The sequence below is a fragment of the Hemitrygon akajei genome, chromosome 8, assembly GCF_048418815.1.
Source record: "Hemitrygon akajei chromosome 8, sHemAka1.3, whole genome shotgun sequence".
NCBI lineage: Eukaryota > Metazoa > Chordata > Chondrichthyes > Myliobatiformes > Dasyatidae > Hemitrygon > Hemitrygon akajei.
In genome coordinates, this window is record NC_133131.1 from 133490125 (window position 1) to 133507887 (window position 17763).

Genomic DNA, 17763 nt, shown 5'->3' on the forward strand with positions numbered 1-17763 from the left:
ATTTGCCTATCATCCATTCACTCTCAATACCTTCTCTTTGTGATCCTCCCACTTCCTTCAAACAAAAGGTGTAGCCATGGGCACTTGCATTCGTCCCAGCTTTGCCTGCCTTTTTGTTGGCTATGCGGAACAGTCTTATGTTCTGAGCCTACACAGGTATCAGTCCCCAACATTTCCTACGCTACATCGGCGTAGCCTCCTGCTGCCTCCTGCACCCATGCTGAGCTCAGGACTGACGAAAAGTCTCGGCCTAAAACGTTGACAGTGCTTCTTCCTATAGACGCTGCCTGGCTTGTTGCATTCCACCAGCATTTTGTGGGTGTCGCTCAAATTTACCTGGTCCATTTCCGATACTTCCCTCCCCTTTCTCAATCTCTCTGTCTCTGGAGACAGCTTATCTACTGATGTCTATTATAAACCCTCTGACTCTCACAGCTACCTGGACTATACCTCTTCCCACCCGGTTACTTGTAAAAATGCCAAACACTTTTCTCAATTCCTCCATCTCTACTGCATCCGCTCTCAGGATGAGGCTTTTCATTCCAGAATGAAGAAGATGTCCTCCTTCCTCCACCATCAACGCTACCCTCAGCCGCAACATTTCCATTTTGTGCATCTGCCCTCACCCCATCCTCATGCAGGGTTAGGGTTCACTTTGTCCTAACCATATAACAATTACAGCACGGAAACAGGCCATCTCGGCCCTTGTAGTTCGTGCCGAACACTTATTCTCACCTAGTCCCACCGACCTACACTCAGCCCATAACCCTCCATTCCTTTCCTGTCCGTATACCTATCCAATTTTTTTTTAAAATGACAAAATCGAACCTGCCTCTATCACTTCTACTGGAAGCTTGTTCCACACAGCTACCACTCTCTGAGTAAAGAAGTTACCCCTCGTGTTACCCCTACACTTTTGCCCCTTAACTCTCAACTCATGTCCTCTTGCTTGAATCTCTCCTACTCTCAATGGAAAAAGCCTATCTACATTAACTCTATCTATCCCCCTCATAATTTTAAATACCTCTATCAAGTCCCCCCCCCCCCCAGCCTTCTACGCTCCAAAGAATAAAGACCTAACTTGTTCAACCTTTCTCTGTAATTTAGGTGCTGAAACCCAGGTAACATTCTAGTAAATCTCCTCTGTACTCTCGCTATTTTGTTGACATCTTTCCTATAATTCTGTGACCAGAACTGCACAGAATACTCCACTTTTGGCCTCACCAATGCCTTGTACAATTTTAACATTCCATCCCAACTCCTATACTCAATGCTCTGATTTATAAAGGCCAGCATACCAAAAGCTTTCTTCACCACCCTATCCACATGAGATTCCACCTTCAGGGAACTATGCACCATTATTCCTAGATCACTCTGTTCTACTGCATTCCTCAATGCCCTACCATTTACCATGTATGTCCTATTTTGATTAGTCCTACCAAAATGTAGCACCTCACACTTATCAGCATTAAACACCATCTGCCATCGTTCAGCCCACTCTTCTAACTGGCCTAAATCTCTCTGCCAGCTTTGGAAACCTACTTCATTATCCACAACACGACCTATCTTAGTATAATCTCCGTAGTTACTAATCCAATTTACCACACCATCATCCAGATCATTAATGTATATGACAAACCTTCCATCCTGCCTGCCTCCACGTCCAGCACAAAATTCTCTACAATTTCTGCCATCTCCAACAGGATCCCACCACCAAGCCCATCTTTCCCTCCCCCCACCCCATTTTCTGCTTTCCACAGGGATCGTTCCCTAGTTCATTTGTCCCTCCTCACTGATCTCCCTCCTGGTACTTATCCTTGCAAGTGGAACAAGTGCTACACCTGCCCCTATACCTCCTATATCACTATCATTCAGGGCCCTAAACAGTCCTTCCAGGTGAGGTGACTCTTCACCTGTGAGTCTGTTGGGGTCATATACTCTTTCCAGTGTTTCTGGTGTGGCCTCTTGTATATTGGTGAGACCCAACGTAGATGGGGAGACTGTTTCGCTGAGCATCTATGCTCCATCTGCTAGAGAAAGCAGGATCTCTCAGTGGCTGCCCATTTTAATTCCGTTTCTCATTCCCATTCCACCATGTCAGTCCATGGCCTCTACTGTTGCAATGAGGCCACACTCAGGTTGGAGGAGCAGCACCTTGTATACCGTGTTGCTGCCAAACTGATGGCATGAACATCGATTTCTCGAACTTCTGGTTACCCTCTGTCCTTCACCATTCCCCATTCCCATTTCCCTCTCTCACCATATCTCCTTAATTGCCCATCACCTCCCTCTGCTGCTCCTCCCCCTTTTCTTCCATTTCCTTCTGTCCTCTCCTATCAGATCCCCTCTACTCAAGTCCTGTGTCTTCCACCAACCAACTTCCCAGCTCTTTACTTCACCCCTCCTCCCTCTCCCCCCCCAGCTTCACTTATCACCTTGTGTTTCTTCCTCCCCTCCCCCACTACCTAACTGTGACTCCTCACCTTTTTCTCCCTCTCCAGTCCTGCTGAAGGGTCTCGGCCTGAAACATTGACTGTACTCGTTTCCATAGATGCTGCCTGAGCTGCTGAGCTCTTCCAGTACTTTGTGTGTGTGTGTGTGTGTGCCTGTTTGCCTATCTTAAGAGCCACTTAAATGTCCCTATTACCTATCTTGAATGAAAGAGTAACATTTGCCACCCTCCAATCCTCTGGTACTACTTCATGGTAGCAATTAATGTATAATTTCAGTCCATTTAATTCTATTATCACTTTAAATGTTTATGGCAGATTTTTTAAAAATATATGAACAGCCTGGATCAAAAATGTACCCTGAGTATAAATTGCCAATGTGTCACGGAACTGAGATACACCACAGTCATTATTTTGTACATATATTGGACATCAATAACTGCCCTACAATTAATTAACTATTGTACTTCCTTCCTGGACCTCTTGATAAAGGTGGCAGTGAATGGCAGATTAGCATTTCATAGTGGGTCTTGAGAAATCTCCAAAGCTAGAGTCAACATTCTGGTACCCAACTACCGTAAGTGGTTACACTAATTAAATTGTTGCACTGATGCTGTAGAGGATGGCAGGAAATTAGCATCTGCTTGAAATTTTGTACAAACAAATATAATCTTAAATTCCTTTGTAACATCAGCAGTGGTTCTTATTTTCACAAAAAAGTCTGAATAGTGCACTATTCATTTTAATCTGCCTTTTTTTCCCTGAAAGAAAGCAGTATACAACAGGGTTGATTAAACCAAGCACACTATAGCCCTTTGGTGCTGCAAGGGTTTACCAGATGCATCTGAATTCCCACTGGTCTTGCATCTAGTTGGATGGTGTGACCTTAATTGTGAAACGAGTTCAGTGGCAGGAAATTGGGACATGCAAAAGCACACACACTTGCCAGAATGAATGTGTTTACAAGGATTGGTTTCCTTTGCTTGCGTTCTGTTTACTCCGAGAAGTAGTGAAAACAAATCACTGTGATTTACTGAACATTGAATCATTTTTCTGTGTATGTGCCTGCTGGGCAGTTTGCTGCTTTCTGTACTAAGCTGCCCGCCAAGAGCTGTTGAAAAATAAAATCACGTCACTTCTGCCGCAAGTTGCTTTGGCTGTAGGCAGAATGTGATTGAATCCTCTCTCAAGGTGGTGTTCTGTTTAGTCAGCAATGAGCCACAGCCTTCCTAATTAGTTTGCATAGTCCAGTGCATGCTCATAGTTTACTTAGGAAGCACTCGCTTCTGGGTGTGTCTGTATCAAGATTAATGAGGCGACATAGGCAAAGTTGTCCTGTGAGTTACTTTTTGTTTAACTGTGTGGCAAAACTGTTTCTTCAAGTTTGCTCTCGTCTTCAGATAGCATTGAACACAAATGTTCTGTAACTTTTCATAGCTCTGTAATTTTTTGTTAATGCATACTGGTTAAGAATTTCTATAGATTGGCAGGTTTGTTTAAACTTGTGTGTTTTTAAAAAGACAGATTTAAATTACCTTTTCATAACTTATTGATTCTCAGAGTACATGCCACTGCATCTGCTTTTAGCAACTCTTGCCTTAGTCCTCTCTTCCTCTCTCAGGTGGATTATTTTCTGGAAGATGGATTTGTTGTGTTTTTTTTTTGAAGTTTTTCTTTGCATATGCTGTCTGCTGGATAATTAGCAACCTAAAAATTTTCATTTTTCTTTCAAAACGAAGCAAAAAAAAGAATAAAGGATTACAAACAATGAGATAGCCCCTTTGACATATCTTTCAGAAACTCCCAAGGTACTTTTCAGCCAAGGAAGTATTTTTGAAGTGCAGTCACATTGTGATGTTGAAAATTATGTCGTTGCTTATGCCACAGAAAGATTCCTGATAATGAACTTGTAATCTGCATGGAAATGTAAATTTAGAAATGATATTGGGCAGGACATCAGTAATAAAACTCCCTTGTAAGTAGTTTTGAAATCGGTTTATTATTTCCACAAGTACTGAGATATAGTGAAAAGCTTTTGTTTGCGTGTAATCCGGACAGATAATTTCTTACAGAGGTACATCATTCAAAATGGTGCTAGGGACTTTTTCATGTTCACCTCGCAGAGCAGATAGGTTCTTGATTTGAAGCAAAATAAATAAACTGTTGGATGAACTGAGTCATTTGAACAGCATCTGTGGAGGGAGAGGGATGGTTAAAGTTTTGGGTCGAGGTACTGCACCAGGAACTTTATAATCAGGCAGAAAGATGATCAACCCAAAACATCAATCATCCCTCTGCCTCCACAGGTATTACTCAACCAGCAGTTCTTCCAGCAGTTTGTACTTTTGCTCCAGACTATATCATCTTCAGTCTCTTTTGTCACTAGCTTCTTGATTTAATATCTTATTCAAACGATGACATCCCCTGACAGAATTTGCCACCCTCAGTACTACACCAGAACGTTCTTCTTGAATATTGTGCTCAAATCTCCAATGTATGTGAGCCCAAAACTTGTAGATTCGGAGGCAAAGTGCTTGGATTTGAGCTGCACAATGGTATTTATCTTCCATTCTACTTTTTCTGCAGTCCCTTTGGATCATCTGACTTCTGCAGATGTTCCTCTTGTCACTGGCCAATGCTAGGCAATGGGAGTGAACTAACATCGAGCATCAAAAGCGGGCAGATTTGGGACATTATGTTGCATCTGTACAAGTAATTAGTGAGATCACCCTTGCAGCACAGTGTGCAGTTCTGCTCACCCAGCTAAAGAGAGAGTGTCATTAAGCTGGAAAAGGTACAGAAAAGAGTCACAAGAATGTTACCAGCAGGGCTTGAGTTATGAGGATGGGTAGGTTGGCACTTTCTTTCCCTGGAGAATGGGAGGCTGAGGGGTGACCTTATGAAGGTATATACAATTACGAGGCATGTAGTTAAGGTGGATGGGCACAGGTTGGAGAGTAACACTAGAGGAAGTAGATTTGAGGTGAGAGGGGAAATATTTTTAAAAGGACCATAGGGTAACTTTTCCACAGAGAGGGTGGTGGGTATATGGAGCAAGCTGACAGAAGAAGGCATAGAGGTGGGTACAACTGTTATGTTTAAAAAAAGCATTTTGACAGGCACTTGGATAGAAAAGGTTTAAGGATATAAGCCAAGTGGAGACAAATGGGACTAGCTTAGACTGACATCTTGGTCAGCATAGATGAGTCATGCTGAAGAGTTTCCATGATGTGTAACTCTTTATATTGTAAATGTTATCAATATAATGAACAATTGATTGTCCTATTTCATTGAATTCCTTGTTTTCTATAGCTTTTTACAGCACTTATTTAGATGTAAATGACTTCACATTTTTATGAATGTGGCTTATAACTAGTTAACTTAGAAGTAAACCTCTGTGTGTACCCAACCTGGTTCTCCCATAAAATGGTGGGCAAAAAGGTGAGAAACGAGGGTGGGGTGGAGCAGCAAATCCAAATGTTGAAGCACAAAATAAAAGTTGTGGTTTATTTCTGGAGTTCCAAGGTATGCTCTGAATAATTTTAGGCTCCTAAATGCTTGGTGGATTTTGAGTGCTTGAAGATAATAGAGTCAAAAGTGAAGTGAAATTTGGAATTACAACAGAATAGCCAGCTGTCCATTTCTAAAATCTATGTCCATTTCAAACTAAAGCAAGCCTCCTACTGTGTCAGCTCAGCTTCCCCTCACTGAACTGCCCAGCAGTGTATCTCATTGAAACACAGGCACCCCCTGCTCCAGATCTTCCTGTTCATACGCTTCTCCTACTTCCCTTCTGCTTAGCTTGGCTCTCTTTGTGTTCCTCAAGCAGATTTGACTGGCTCTCATCTTCTAACCTCTTTTCAATCTCTTTATCCACACTTCTATTCAAACAAGCAGTCCTTTTCTACTAATTAGTAGGTAATATTGCAGGAGATTAGCATTTCCAGATACTTTCCTGTTTCCTACATTCTGCTTCTCCCCTGTTTTTCTGCCCTTCATTGACATTCATTTCCCTTTGTTGTTTATTCCAATACAGCTTCCGCTTAGCAGGAATTGATTTACTCTGATGCATAAAACAGGTTGGTGTTCTTGCAAGATTTCCTACTTAAAGGCCCCTGAGTAACTCCAGCAACAATAGGAGCGGGGCAAAGGAAGAGGAGCTATTTCTACCAGTAGACTTTGTTATCACCAATTACTGACCCAAGGACTGAGCTGCTAAGGTCATAGTAATACAACGTGGGTACAGCCCCTTCGGCTGATCAAGGTGTCCACCGAATCTACTGCCAGTTGGCCCATGTCGCTTTAAACCTTTCTTATTCATGTACTGTACATACCCAAGTGTGCTTTAAATGTTCTCTTTTTTTATATCAAAGTCTGTCTACATGAAGTGCTAACTTGTATGAATTTTTATAAGATTTGTGATTTAACCTTCATTTTGACTGTAACTTGGGATCAAATGCTTTTGCATTAAATTGGATTTAATATTAATTCTATACATTATTAATAATTTGAAACATTTCCATTACCAACAAGCATGATGATCAACCAAGTTCCGCCCTTGCTCTCCATACTAACTGAAAATGACAGTGGATTTTGCTTCGAAACTATTCTTTTAAAGCCAGGTTGTCATTTCTCAAAAAAAAACACTGTTGATCTCTCTCTCCTGGCAAGTTTGCCCTCCATCTCCAGTTTCCCTGTCCTCTCCAAAGCCCTCAAATGTGCTGTGGCTTCCCAATCTGCATCAATCAGTGCTCCAAATTGAGACCTCTCCAATCAGGTTTCTGCCTTTTCTGGATCACTGACCACAAAGGACATCCGGTGTGTCTGTGATCACATAGCACTCTCCCTCCCGGTATCCCTTACATAATGGCAAAATGGGGCACGTGCAGTGAAATCCTGTTGAAATACTCTGATTGTCACTGCCTATTGTTCATGATACCTGATCAGTCTAGCTGATAGTTCTTCAAGTATCATGTCATGTCTAGTATAATCCATTTAAACATAACTACTCCACATCCACTTGAGTGGCACGGTTTGCTATACAGTAATGTCAGTTTGAAATTTTGGTCTTTTTCCACTGTGATACTTCTGCAATTTTGTGGCAGACTTAAATATTATTCTCCAAGAAAACATGCTTAATTTGTAATTAATAGCCTTCAGTGGTGTTTGTGTGAACAAAAGTATTTTTGTCCTGGATATTAATTTTTCAGACAGTTTAAACAACATTCATCTCTCACTCTCCAGTCCTGCTGAGCAATGTAATTACAGGGTAGGAACTAGTTTCATTTTTATTTAGGAATGCTCATTTATGAGAAAAATGATTAATCACACAAAGTATAAACAATAGGTTCTTTTTACTGGGGGCCAGTTTTGACAGGTGGGAAGGAAGGCCCTGTGGGAGCTCAGTGTGAAAACCAAGCTGTTTTTCTCCCCCCAAGCCCATAGTTAAGTAGCTTTGGGCATCCTCCCGTTGCGATCCAGCAGAAGTGGTGTAAGATAGTCAGCAGGAAGTCTTGATTGGAAGCCATCTTAAAAACCCAGTGAAGAAGTTCTTTGTATAAAGTTAGCTCGGGCAAATGATTGAGATGTGACAAAGGATAAGAAGGCTGGAGAGACACATTGACTACTGGCAGAGTTCGGTTCCTGTTTATTCTGGCCCATGGTTTCTTTCAAGGTTGACTCTTCAGTGGTAGTTATAATGCAGATGCAGTTCTGATGAAGAATTGCCAATGACTAAATAGAGTACAAAGGGTTACTATAAAGCACAGAGAATCCAGCATCTGATTCTTTGGAAATTCTGATGGTCTGGCATCTGATTCACTCACAGAACTGGAATGAGAACTGGAGTTAGGTCCAGAACACCCAGGTGTATGAAATATGGATAACTTTGTGGCTGGGCTGAGGTTCAGAATCAGAATCAGTTTGTTATTACTAAAATATGTTGTAATTTTTAATATTTTTACAGCAGCAGCATAGTACAAGACATAAAATTCTTGAAGGTTACAATAAGTAAATAAGTAGTGAGGTGCTGTTCATGGACCATTCAGAAATATCAGAAGCTGTTCTTAAAACACTGAGTGTGAGTCTTCAGGCTCCCAAAGCACCTTGCTGATGGTAGAAATGAGAAGAGAACATACCTGGATGGTGATGGAGGCCACTTTTCTGAGGCACTGCTTCCTCAATGGCAGGAAGGGCTGTGTCCATAATAAAGCTGGCTGAACCTGTAACCCAATGCAATCTCTTTTGGTCCTGCATAGGAAGCTTCCAAAAAGTCCTTGATAAAACTAGTCAGAATGCTCTCCAGCACAGATCTGCAGAAATTTGTTTTAGTCTTTGATGATATCCTACATCTCTTGAAACTCCGTCTGAATCTCCTTTCAGCAAGCACTAAAACAAAGTAGTTAGAGCAACAGCACAAATCTTAAGACAGATGGGAATGGTTGTGCAGAACTTCACTACTGAGTTCATAAGAGGGTGATGACTTTACCACCTTCATGTTTGCATCAATATGATGAGCCAGGGATGGATCCTCTGCGAAGTTGATGCCCAAGAACTTGAAGGTGCTCACCTTTTCTATTGCTGACCCCTTAATGAGGACAAGTGTTTATTCTCCTGACTTCCCCTTCCTGAACTCCACAATCACCTCCTTGGTCTTACTGACATTGAGTGAGAGGTCGTTTTGGTGACACCACTCGATCTGACCCTTGCACCTCTCCTCATCACCAGAGTGTTAACATATTTCCTGGTCCATTTTAAACACACAGAGTTTTCAGAAGAAAAATATTGCAACATTGACTATCAAATGAAAACAGTGAAATAAAAATGTGTTTTAGGTATTAATAGGATTAACATCTGTTGTCCAGGAAAACCGCTAGTGAAACAGAGGTTGAAAAAGGGCTTCATTATTAGAGATTTACTATGCCTCACTTGCAGCAGATGTAACCTTATTTCACTGCCTACGGAGCAAACAGAAGCTTGCAGCTATTCTGTGTATAACTTACTTGATAAGAAACAGAAATTGATAATAACTTGGTCAATTGATTTGTTATTGTCAGTATAACAAGCTTTAGTGAACATTTCTGTTGCATTCCATTGGTGCATATCAGTTCATTGCTTGAAGGAGAAGACAAAATCTTTTCATGCATTAAGTGCTGACTCTGTAAATGATGTACACCAGTTATTTTTTTTTAAAAAAATGTGTATTAATGTGTGTCCTTCTATTTTTCTCTAAACTCAAAATGTTTAACTCTAAACCACAGTTACTTACTCAAATTTCCAATTAACCATGACTGCAGTTAGTCATGAAACTTGAAACTGTTTGTGCATGTCCATCGGAAATGGTGAAGGGATAACGAAGATTGTTGCTCATGGAAGTAAGCATGACTGTGCAGGTACGTACCATCAATTGGCAATGACAAGTTCTAGTCAGTGAGGGTGCATTTGTAACATTACAGAATCTAACTGTGAAGGGACTGTGCAAATTATCCCATAAATTATGCTTTTGAAGAAATTGTTTTTTTTATTCAGGGACATCTCACAACTTAATAAATTATTGAAGACTTCATTCTCCTGAAAACATCAGAATTCATTTTGGCCAAGTGTTCAACATATCTGGGTTTGGTTTCTCCTTCTCTTCTCCCCTGCCCATCACCTCCCTATGGTTCCTGTCCTCCCTCCCATTTTTCTGTGTACCACCATCCTCTCCTATTAGAGTCCTCCTTTTTCAGCCCTTTAACTCTTCCACCTACCCCATCCCAGCTTCTTACTTCATCCTTCCTCCAGCACAGGCCCACCTTCCTCCTCACTGGGTCTCATCTATCACCTACCTACCAGCTTTTACTTCTTCCCCCCCCCCCACCTTCTTTTTCTGACCTCTGCCCCTTCGTTTCTTAGTCCGATGAAAGATCTCAGACCGAAAAGTCAACTATTTACTCCCCTCCATAGATGCTGCGTGACTTGCTGAGTTCCTCCAGCATTTTGTGTGCATTATCCAAGATATGAAACTCCTTTAATGTACTTACTATTGTTGGAATGCATTGAACTTTGTTGAATGGGGCCTGAGCCAGATTTGTAGGTTAGATTCCCATTGGAGTCCATTGAGAGTTGCACCCACACCAAAACTAAGCATTCTTCAAAATGCTTTGATGAGCGTAGAGTTGGCAATTGCACTTTGCCCTGCCCTATTCCTGTCTTTTAGGAAGTATTAATTCTGATCCAATGATGTATTTAATCAGTTTTGAGACAGAAGTTTTATTTTTCTTCAGCCAGTCAGCAAAGTAAAGTCAATGTCCTCTTATGAGTTCCGTGGTGAATTTCTGCAGACATTCCCATCTGTCCTGAGAGTTGTGTTCTTGCTAGAACCTTTTTTTTATGCTTACTAGAATCAGAATCAGGTTTATTATCACCAGCATATGATGTGAAATTTGTTAACTTAGCACCAGCAGATCAACGCAATACATAATATGGAAGAGAAAAAAATTTAAAAAATAATAAATAAGTAAATGAATTACAGTATACGTAAACTGAATAGGTTAAAAAATGTGCAAAAATCAGAAACACTGTATATTAAAAAAAAAGGTGGGGTGATGTCCAAGGGTTCAATGTCCATTTAGGAATCGGATGGCAGAGGGGAAGAAGCTGTTCCTGAATCACTGAGTGTGTGCCTTCAGGCTTCTGTACCTCCTACCTGATGGTAACAGAGAGAAAAGGGTATGCCCTGTGCGCTGGAGGTCCTTAATAATAGACGCTGCCTTTCTGAGACACCGCTCCCTAAAGATGTCCTGGGTACTTTGTAGGCTAGTACCCAAGATGGAGCTAACTAGACTTACAACCCTCTGCAGCTTCTTTCGGTCCTGTGCAGTAGCCCCCCCCCACCCCCATACAATGATGCAGCCTGTCAGAATGCTGTCCACGGTACATCTATAGAAGTTTTTGAGTGTATTTGTTGACATGCCAAATCTCTTCAAACACCTGATGAAGTATAGCTGCTGCCTTGCTTTCTTTATAACTCCATTGATATGTTGGGACCAGGATAGATCCTCAGAGATCTTGACACCCAGGAGCTTCAAGCTGCTCACTCTCACCACTTCAGATCCCTCTATGAGGATTGGTATGTGTTCCTTCGTGTTACCCTCCCTGAAGTCCACAATTAGCTCTTTCATCTTACTGACATTGAGTGCCAGGTTGTTGCTGTGGCACCATTCCACTAGTTGGCATATCTCATTCCTGTACACCCTCTCGTCACCACCTGAGGTTCTACCAACAATGGTTGTATCACCAGCAAATTTATAGATGGTATTTGAGCTATGCCGAACCACACAGTCATGTGTACATAGAGAGTAGAGCAGTGGGCTAAGCTCACACCACTGAGGTGTGCCAGTGTTGATCGTCAGCAAGGAGATGCTATCACTAGTCCACACAGATTGTGGTCTTCTGGTTAGGAAGTCAAGGATCCAGTTGCAGAGGGAGGTACAGAGGCCCAGGTTCTGCAACTTCTCAATCAGGATTGTGGGAATGATAGTATTAAATGTGGAGCCGAGCGCATTATTGGAGCCTCCCTGCCCTCTATTGTGGACCTGTACTCTTCCAGGTTGAAGAAGAGGGCGGGGAACATCATAAAGGACTCCTCCCATTCTGCGCACGGACTGTTTGATCTGCTTCCGTCTGGTAGGCGCTTCAGATCCCTCCAGACTAAGACTAATAGGCATTGGAGAAGTTTTTTCCCTACTGCGGTCACTTTGCTGAACAGTTAACTGCCGGTTAACTGTCGGCTAACTATTACTTGGATTGCACTACCTGTATGTATAATCTATATTTTCATTTATATTTATCATTATTATTGTTATGAGCAGAGAGACAACATCTGCCAGAAGTAAATTCCTTGTATGTGCATAGGTACTTGGCGATTAAAGTCTGATTCTGATTCTGATTCTGAGCTATAGTCGATGAACAGCATCCTGACATAGGTGTTTGTGTCGTCCAGGTGATCTAAAGCCGTGTGGAGAGTCAATGAGATTGTGTCATCCATTGACCTATTGTGGTGATAGGCAAATGCAATGGGTCCAGGTCCTTGCTGTGACAGGAGTTCAGTCTAGTCATGTCCAACCTCTCAAAGCATTTCATCACTGTTGATGTGAGTGCTATGTGATAATCATTAAGGCAGTTCACATTATTCTTCTTAGGCCCTGGTATAATTGTTGCTATTTCCAAAAGTCTTTTTTACTGGAAGTTATTGGGTAAACCCTGACACTTTGCTCTGTGCTACAGAACATCCAGATAAAATAGCAAACATTTGATCAAAGCCACCCATTTAGTTATCTGAAAAAGGTGTTTCTATAATTATCATGGTTACAGCTTCATTTATTGCAGGCGCTTTGCAGCAGTTCCTGACGCATTAAACAAGTGGAAACAAAATGCTGGTAGAGGAACTCAATGGGTCAGACAGCATCTGCAGAGGAAAATGGACAGTTGATGTTAGAGAGCATTTATTGGGGCTGGTCCTAGCAGTGTTGATACTAAACGAGATGGGTTAAAAAATAATGTTCATTCACTGGGTGCCACATGAATCTTGCAGATTTTGTTTGCCATATCTGGCGGTGTCTGGAATGGTGGGGACAAATACAAGAGAAGCATTTAAGATGCTCCTTACCTAGGCATATGAATATGCAGGGAATGGAGAGGTATTAACATTGTGTAGGCGAAAGGGGTTAGTTTGGCACAAGATTGCAGCTGAAGTGCCTATCCCTGTGCTGTGTTCTTTTGTTCAGAATGTTGGAAGTTGACACTCCATTGCATTGCAACAAGGAAGCAATGTTAATTTGGGATCAGAGTGTTACTTGAAAAGGATTTCTTGGAAACAATAGGGAAGAGCATCTATCCCAGATCTCAAAGTCAGAGCCACTGATGCATTCTGTGATTGAAAAAAACAAATGTGCATTTTTGTTGCTGACTTTTGATTATTCTGCCTATTTTGAAACCACTGAATGCTCATTATCCGGGACAATATTGGGATTTATTGTAACAGCAAGTTCGACAAGTTCTTCCAAAATGTTTAGAAACATAGAAACATAGAAAATAGGTGCAGGAGTAGGCCATTCGGCCCTTCGAGCCTGCACCGCCATTCACTATGATCATGGCTGATCATCCAACTCAGAACCCTGTACCTGCCTTCTCTCCATACCCCCTGATCCCTTTAGCCACAAGAGCCATATCTAACTCCCTCTTAAATATAGCCAATGAACTGGCCTCAACTGTTTCCTGTGGCAGAGAATTCCACAGATTCACCACTCTCTGTTTGAAGAAGTTTTTCCTCATCTCGGTCCTAAAAGGCTTCCCCTTTATCCTTAAACTGTGACCCCTCATTCTGGACTTCCCCAACATCGGAAGCAATCTTCCTGCATCTAGCCTGTCCATTTTATTGTCCTAGCTCAGGAAATATTGTTCTGAGAGCAATCTTCAATGCCCGATGATGTTCTTTTGGTTAGAATCCAACTATTGCAGTCAGTGGAAAAGTTCAAAGTAAATTTATTGTCAAAATACATTTATGTAACTATATAATAACCTGGGACTCATTTTCTTGCACACATTCATAGTAAATACAAAGAAACACAACAAAATCAATTGAAACTGCACACAACAAAGATGGACCAATGGCCAATGTGCAAAAGACAACAAATTACTCAAATACAAAAATGAAAAAAACCCCAAAATAATAGTAATAAATAAATAAGTGATAAATATTGTGAATATGAATGTAGAGTTCTTGTAATTGTGTCTCTAGTTTCTGGAATTAGTTCATTGTTGGGGTGATTGAAATTATCCACTCTGGTTTAGGAGCTTCATGTTTGAGGGGTAATAACAGTTCCTGAGTTTGCTGGTGTGGGACTTAAGGATCCTGTACCTTCTTCCTGATGGTAGTGGTGAGGGGAGACCTGGTTAGTTGGGGTCCCTGATGACGGATTCTGCTTTTCCATAACATCGTTTTGTATAGATGTGTTCAATGGTTGTGAGGGCTTTATCATGGTGGACATGGCAGTATCCAGTACTTTTTGTGGACTTTTCCATTCAAGGGCCTCAGTGTTTCCATATAAGGCTGTGATTCAGCAAGCAAGTATACTCTCCACCTCATATCTATAGAAGTTTATCAAAATTTTAGATGTCTTGCTGAATCTTGGCAAACTCCTAAGGAAGTAGAGGCGTTGCTGTGCTTTCTTCATAATTGTTCTTGCATGCTGGGCCCAGGACAGGTCCTCCAAAATAACACTGAGGAATTTAAAGTTGTTGACCCTCTCCACATCTGATCCTCTGACGAGGACAGGCTCATTGACCTCTGGTTTCCTCCTCCTGAAGTCAATAATCAGCTCCTTGGTCTCGCTAACACTAAGTGAGAGATTGCTGTTGTGGCACCACTCAGTCAGATTTTCAACCTCCCTGCTGATTCATCACCATCTTTGATTCGGTGTACAGCAGCTGTTTCATCAGCAAACTTGAAAATGGCACTGGAGGAGCTGTGCTTAGTCACACAGTGATAAGTGTAAAGGAGGGGAGGGGAGGGGAGGGGAGGATAAATTACTGCTTCTGTTCCAGCTTCAGTTAGTGTTCACACTTCACGATGCGATGTGGATATTAAAAATAGGGCCTTAAAAATAAAAGGAGCTGGTGGTACTCTGACATGCCTCAAGTCAGTAAATTCTTACCATCATTGGTACTGGTGCTTTTTAGTAATTATGCCAGGAAGGTTGTTCGTCATTTTTTCTCTGTATCAATGATAAAGACATGACACAGTGCCTGTAAAAAGTATTCACCCCTCATTTGGAAGTTTTCATCTTTTATTGTTTTACAACATTGAATTACAGTGGATTTAAGATTTCAGTTGGCTTTTTTTTAACATTGATCAACAGAAAGACTCTTTTGTGTCAAAGTGATCTAAATTAATTACAAATATAAAATGCAAAATAATTGATTGCATAAGTATTCGCCCCCTTCAAGTTGGTATATAGTACCTTTGCAGTCATTACAGCCTTGAGTCTGTGTGGATCGGTCTCTGTCAGCTTTGCGCATCTGGTCATTGCAATCTTTCGCCTTTCTTCATTACTAAAAATGCTCAAGCTCTGTCAGATTCCATGAGGATTGTGAGTGAACAGCCCTTTGCAAGTCCAGCCACAAATTCTGAATTGGATTGAGGTCTGGACTCTGATTGGCCGCTCCAAAACATTAACTTTGTTGTTTTTAAGCCATTACTGTATAGCTCTGGCTTATGCTTGGGGTCATTGTCTTGGGGGAAAACTAATCTTCTCCCAAGTTACAGTTCTCTTGTAGATTGCACCAGGTTTTCCTCTAGGATTTCCATATATTTTGCTGCATTCATTTTACCCTCTGCCGTCACAAACCTTCCTGGGCCTGTTACAGTGAAACATCTCCACAGGATGCTACAGCCGCCCCCATGCTTCATGGCAGGGATGGCGTGTTTTTGATGATGTGGGGTGCTTGGCTTATGCCAAACGTAACATTTAGCCTGATGGTGAAAAAGCTCAATTTTGGTTTCATTGGACCATAGAAGCTTCTTCCAGCTGATTTCAGAGTCTCCCACATGCCTTCTGGCAAACTCTAGCCAAGATTTTATGTGAGGTTTTTTTTCAACACTGGCTTTCTCTTATAAAGCTGTGACTGGTGAAGCACCCGGGCAGCGGTTGTTGTATGCACAGTCTCTCCCATCTCAGCCACTGAAGCTTGTAACTCCTCCAGAGTTGTCATAGGCGTCTTGGTGGCCTCCCTCACTAGTCCCCTTCTTGCACGGTCACTCTGTTTTAGCGGGTGGCCTGCTCTAGGTGCATTTACAGCTGTGCCATATTCTTTCCATTTCTTGATGATTGACAAATTCCAAGTCACTGAATATCCCTTGTTTTCTTGTATCCGTCTCTTGCCGTGCTTTTCAATAACCTTTTTATGGAGCTGCTGGCAGAGTTCTTTTGTCTTCATGGTGCAGTTTTTGCCAGAATATTGACTAACCAGCAGTTGGACCTTCCAGTTACAGGTGTATTTTTACTATGAACAATTGAAACACCTTGACTGCACATAGATCTCCATTTAACTAATTATGTGACTTCTAAAACCAGTGATGATTTGGTGTGTCATATTAAAGGGGGTGAATACTTATATAATGAATTATTTTGTGTTTTATATTTGTAATTAATTTAGATCACTTTGTTGAGATTTATTTTTACTTTGGCATAAAAGTCTTTTTCTGTTGATCAGTGTCAAAGAAGCCAAATTAAATCCACTGTGATTCAATGTTGTAGAACAATAAAACATGTAAACCTCCAAGGGAGGGTGAATACTTTTTATAGGAATTGTAAATGTGTGTTTAATGTCCAGTTACTTTGTGCAGTTTCAGCTGATAAGTCAGCTGTTCCATCACACCCATCATTAGGGTATGATTCCTTGGCTACTTCATCCCTTGGCATTGGTGCTGGGTTACAGTTTGTACTGCCAACTGCCACAAGCTGTTGTTACTCATCAACCCAGCTACATGCCATTTTACATAGATAATTGATATTTTGGGCAGATAAGGTTAATATTTGGGAAGCATGTAAAGTTGCCATTATCGTTCATATTCACATTGTTAATACTATTGTGCTTAATGTAAAAATTGGGATTTTGCCTTTATTCCAATGGTATCTGTGCAAACTTAAAGCAAGCAGCATTAACTGTTCATTGATAATGAATTGGATATAAAGCAAAGAGGAGGCATCCAGACATTGTCAAAATGCCAGGAGCAGTGGCTGGTTGCAGTCTGGAATGCACTGTTTTAGGAGGTACTTGGAGACATAAACAATGAAGAAGTCTGCTTGAGAAGCATCTGAGTCACTTTGGTACTGATGGCACAGTTCAGTGTCTAATAAATGGATTGGTGTAGATGGGTTCTTGATGGTTGGCATGGACTTGGTGGGGCGAAGGACTTGTTTCACTTTTGTCTGACTCTGAATTTATAATTTTCATGAATGCACTGGCATTGCCAAGAACATACATAGTTTACGCAAGGTTCCTGTTTTGACTAAATGTTTTGTGATAAACTGCATGAAATGCCCTTGCTTGTATTGATAAATGTGGTTTGAATAAAAACATAGTTTATCAGCTGTACCCGTCATCAGACTTCGAAGATTATTCTTTCCCTGTTTCAGTAAACACAAATGATGTGGCTGGGCTCTGTTTCATTCGTCAAGTTGAAAGCTGTGCAAGCAGCACTCTGTGAATCAGATAAGTAGTAGGAAAAGTTCTGAGCTTCATTTTGTTGCTGATGAAATCTCACTGGAAT

At 41.3% G+C, this 17763-nt stretch overlaps 1 protein-coding gene across 13 annotated transcripts in view; it reads left to right on the forward strand.

Annotated features, from left to right (window-relative positions):
- The window catches only part of LOC140732271 (sickle tail protein), a 634545-nt gene that overhangs the window by 361937 nt on the left and 254845 nt on the right, over positions 1 to 17763 (forward strand). Inside the window, exons 1-2 of one of the 13 annotated variants that reach the window (XM_073054669.1) lie at positions 3647 to 3787; positions 6487 to 6529. The exons of 10 other annotated variants lie outside the window; for them this stretch is intronic. Coding sequence is in view for 2 of the 3 variants with exons in the window: in XM_073054665.1 (XP_072910766.1) it covers positions 3761 to 3787 (27 nt within the window). In the remaining variant the exon portion in view is untranslated. Of the gene's footprint in view, positions 1 to 3646; positions 3788 to 6486; positions 6530 to 17763 lie in introns of those variants that run through there. 2 more of the 13 variants (XM_073054665.1, XM_073054667.1) reach the window with 2 other exon arrangements.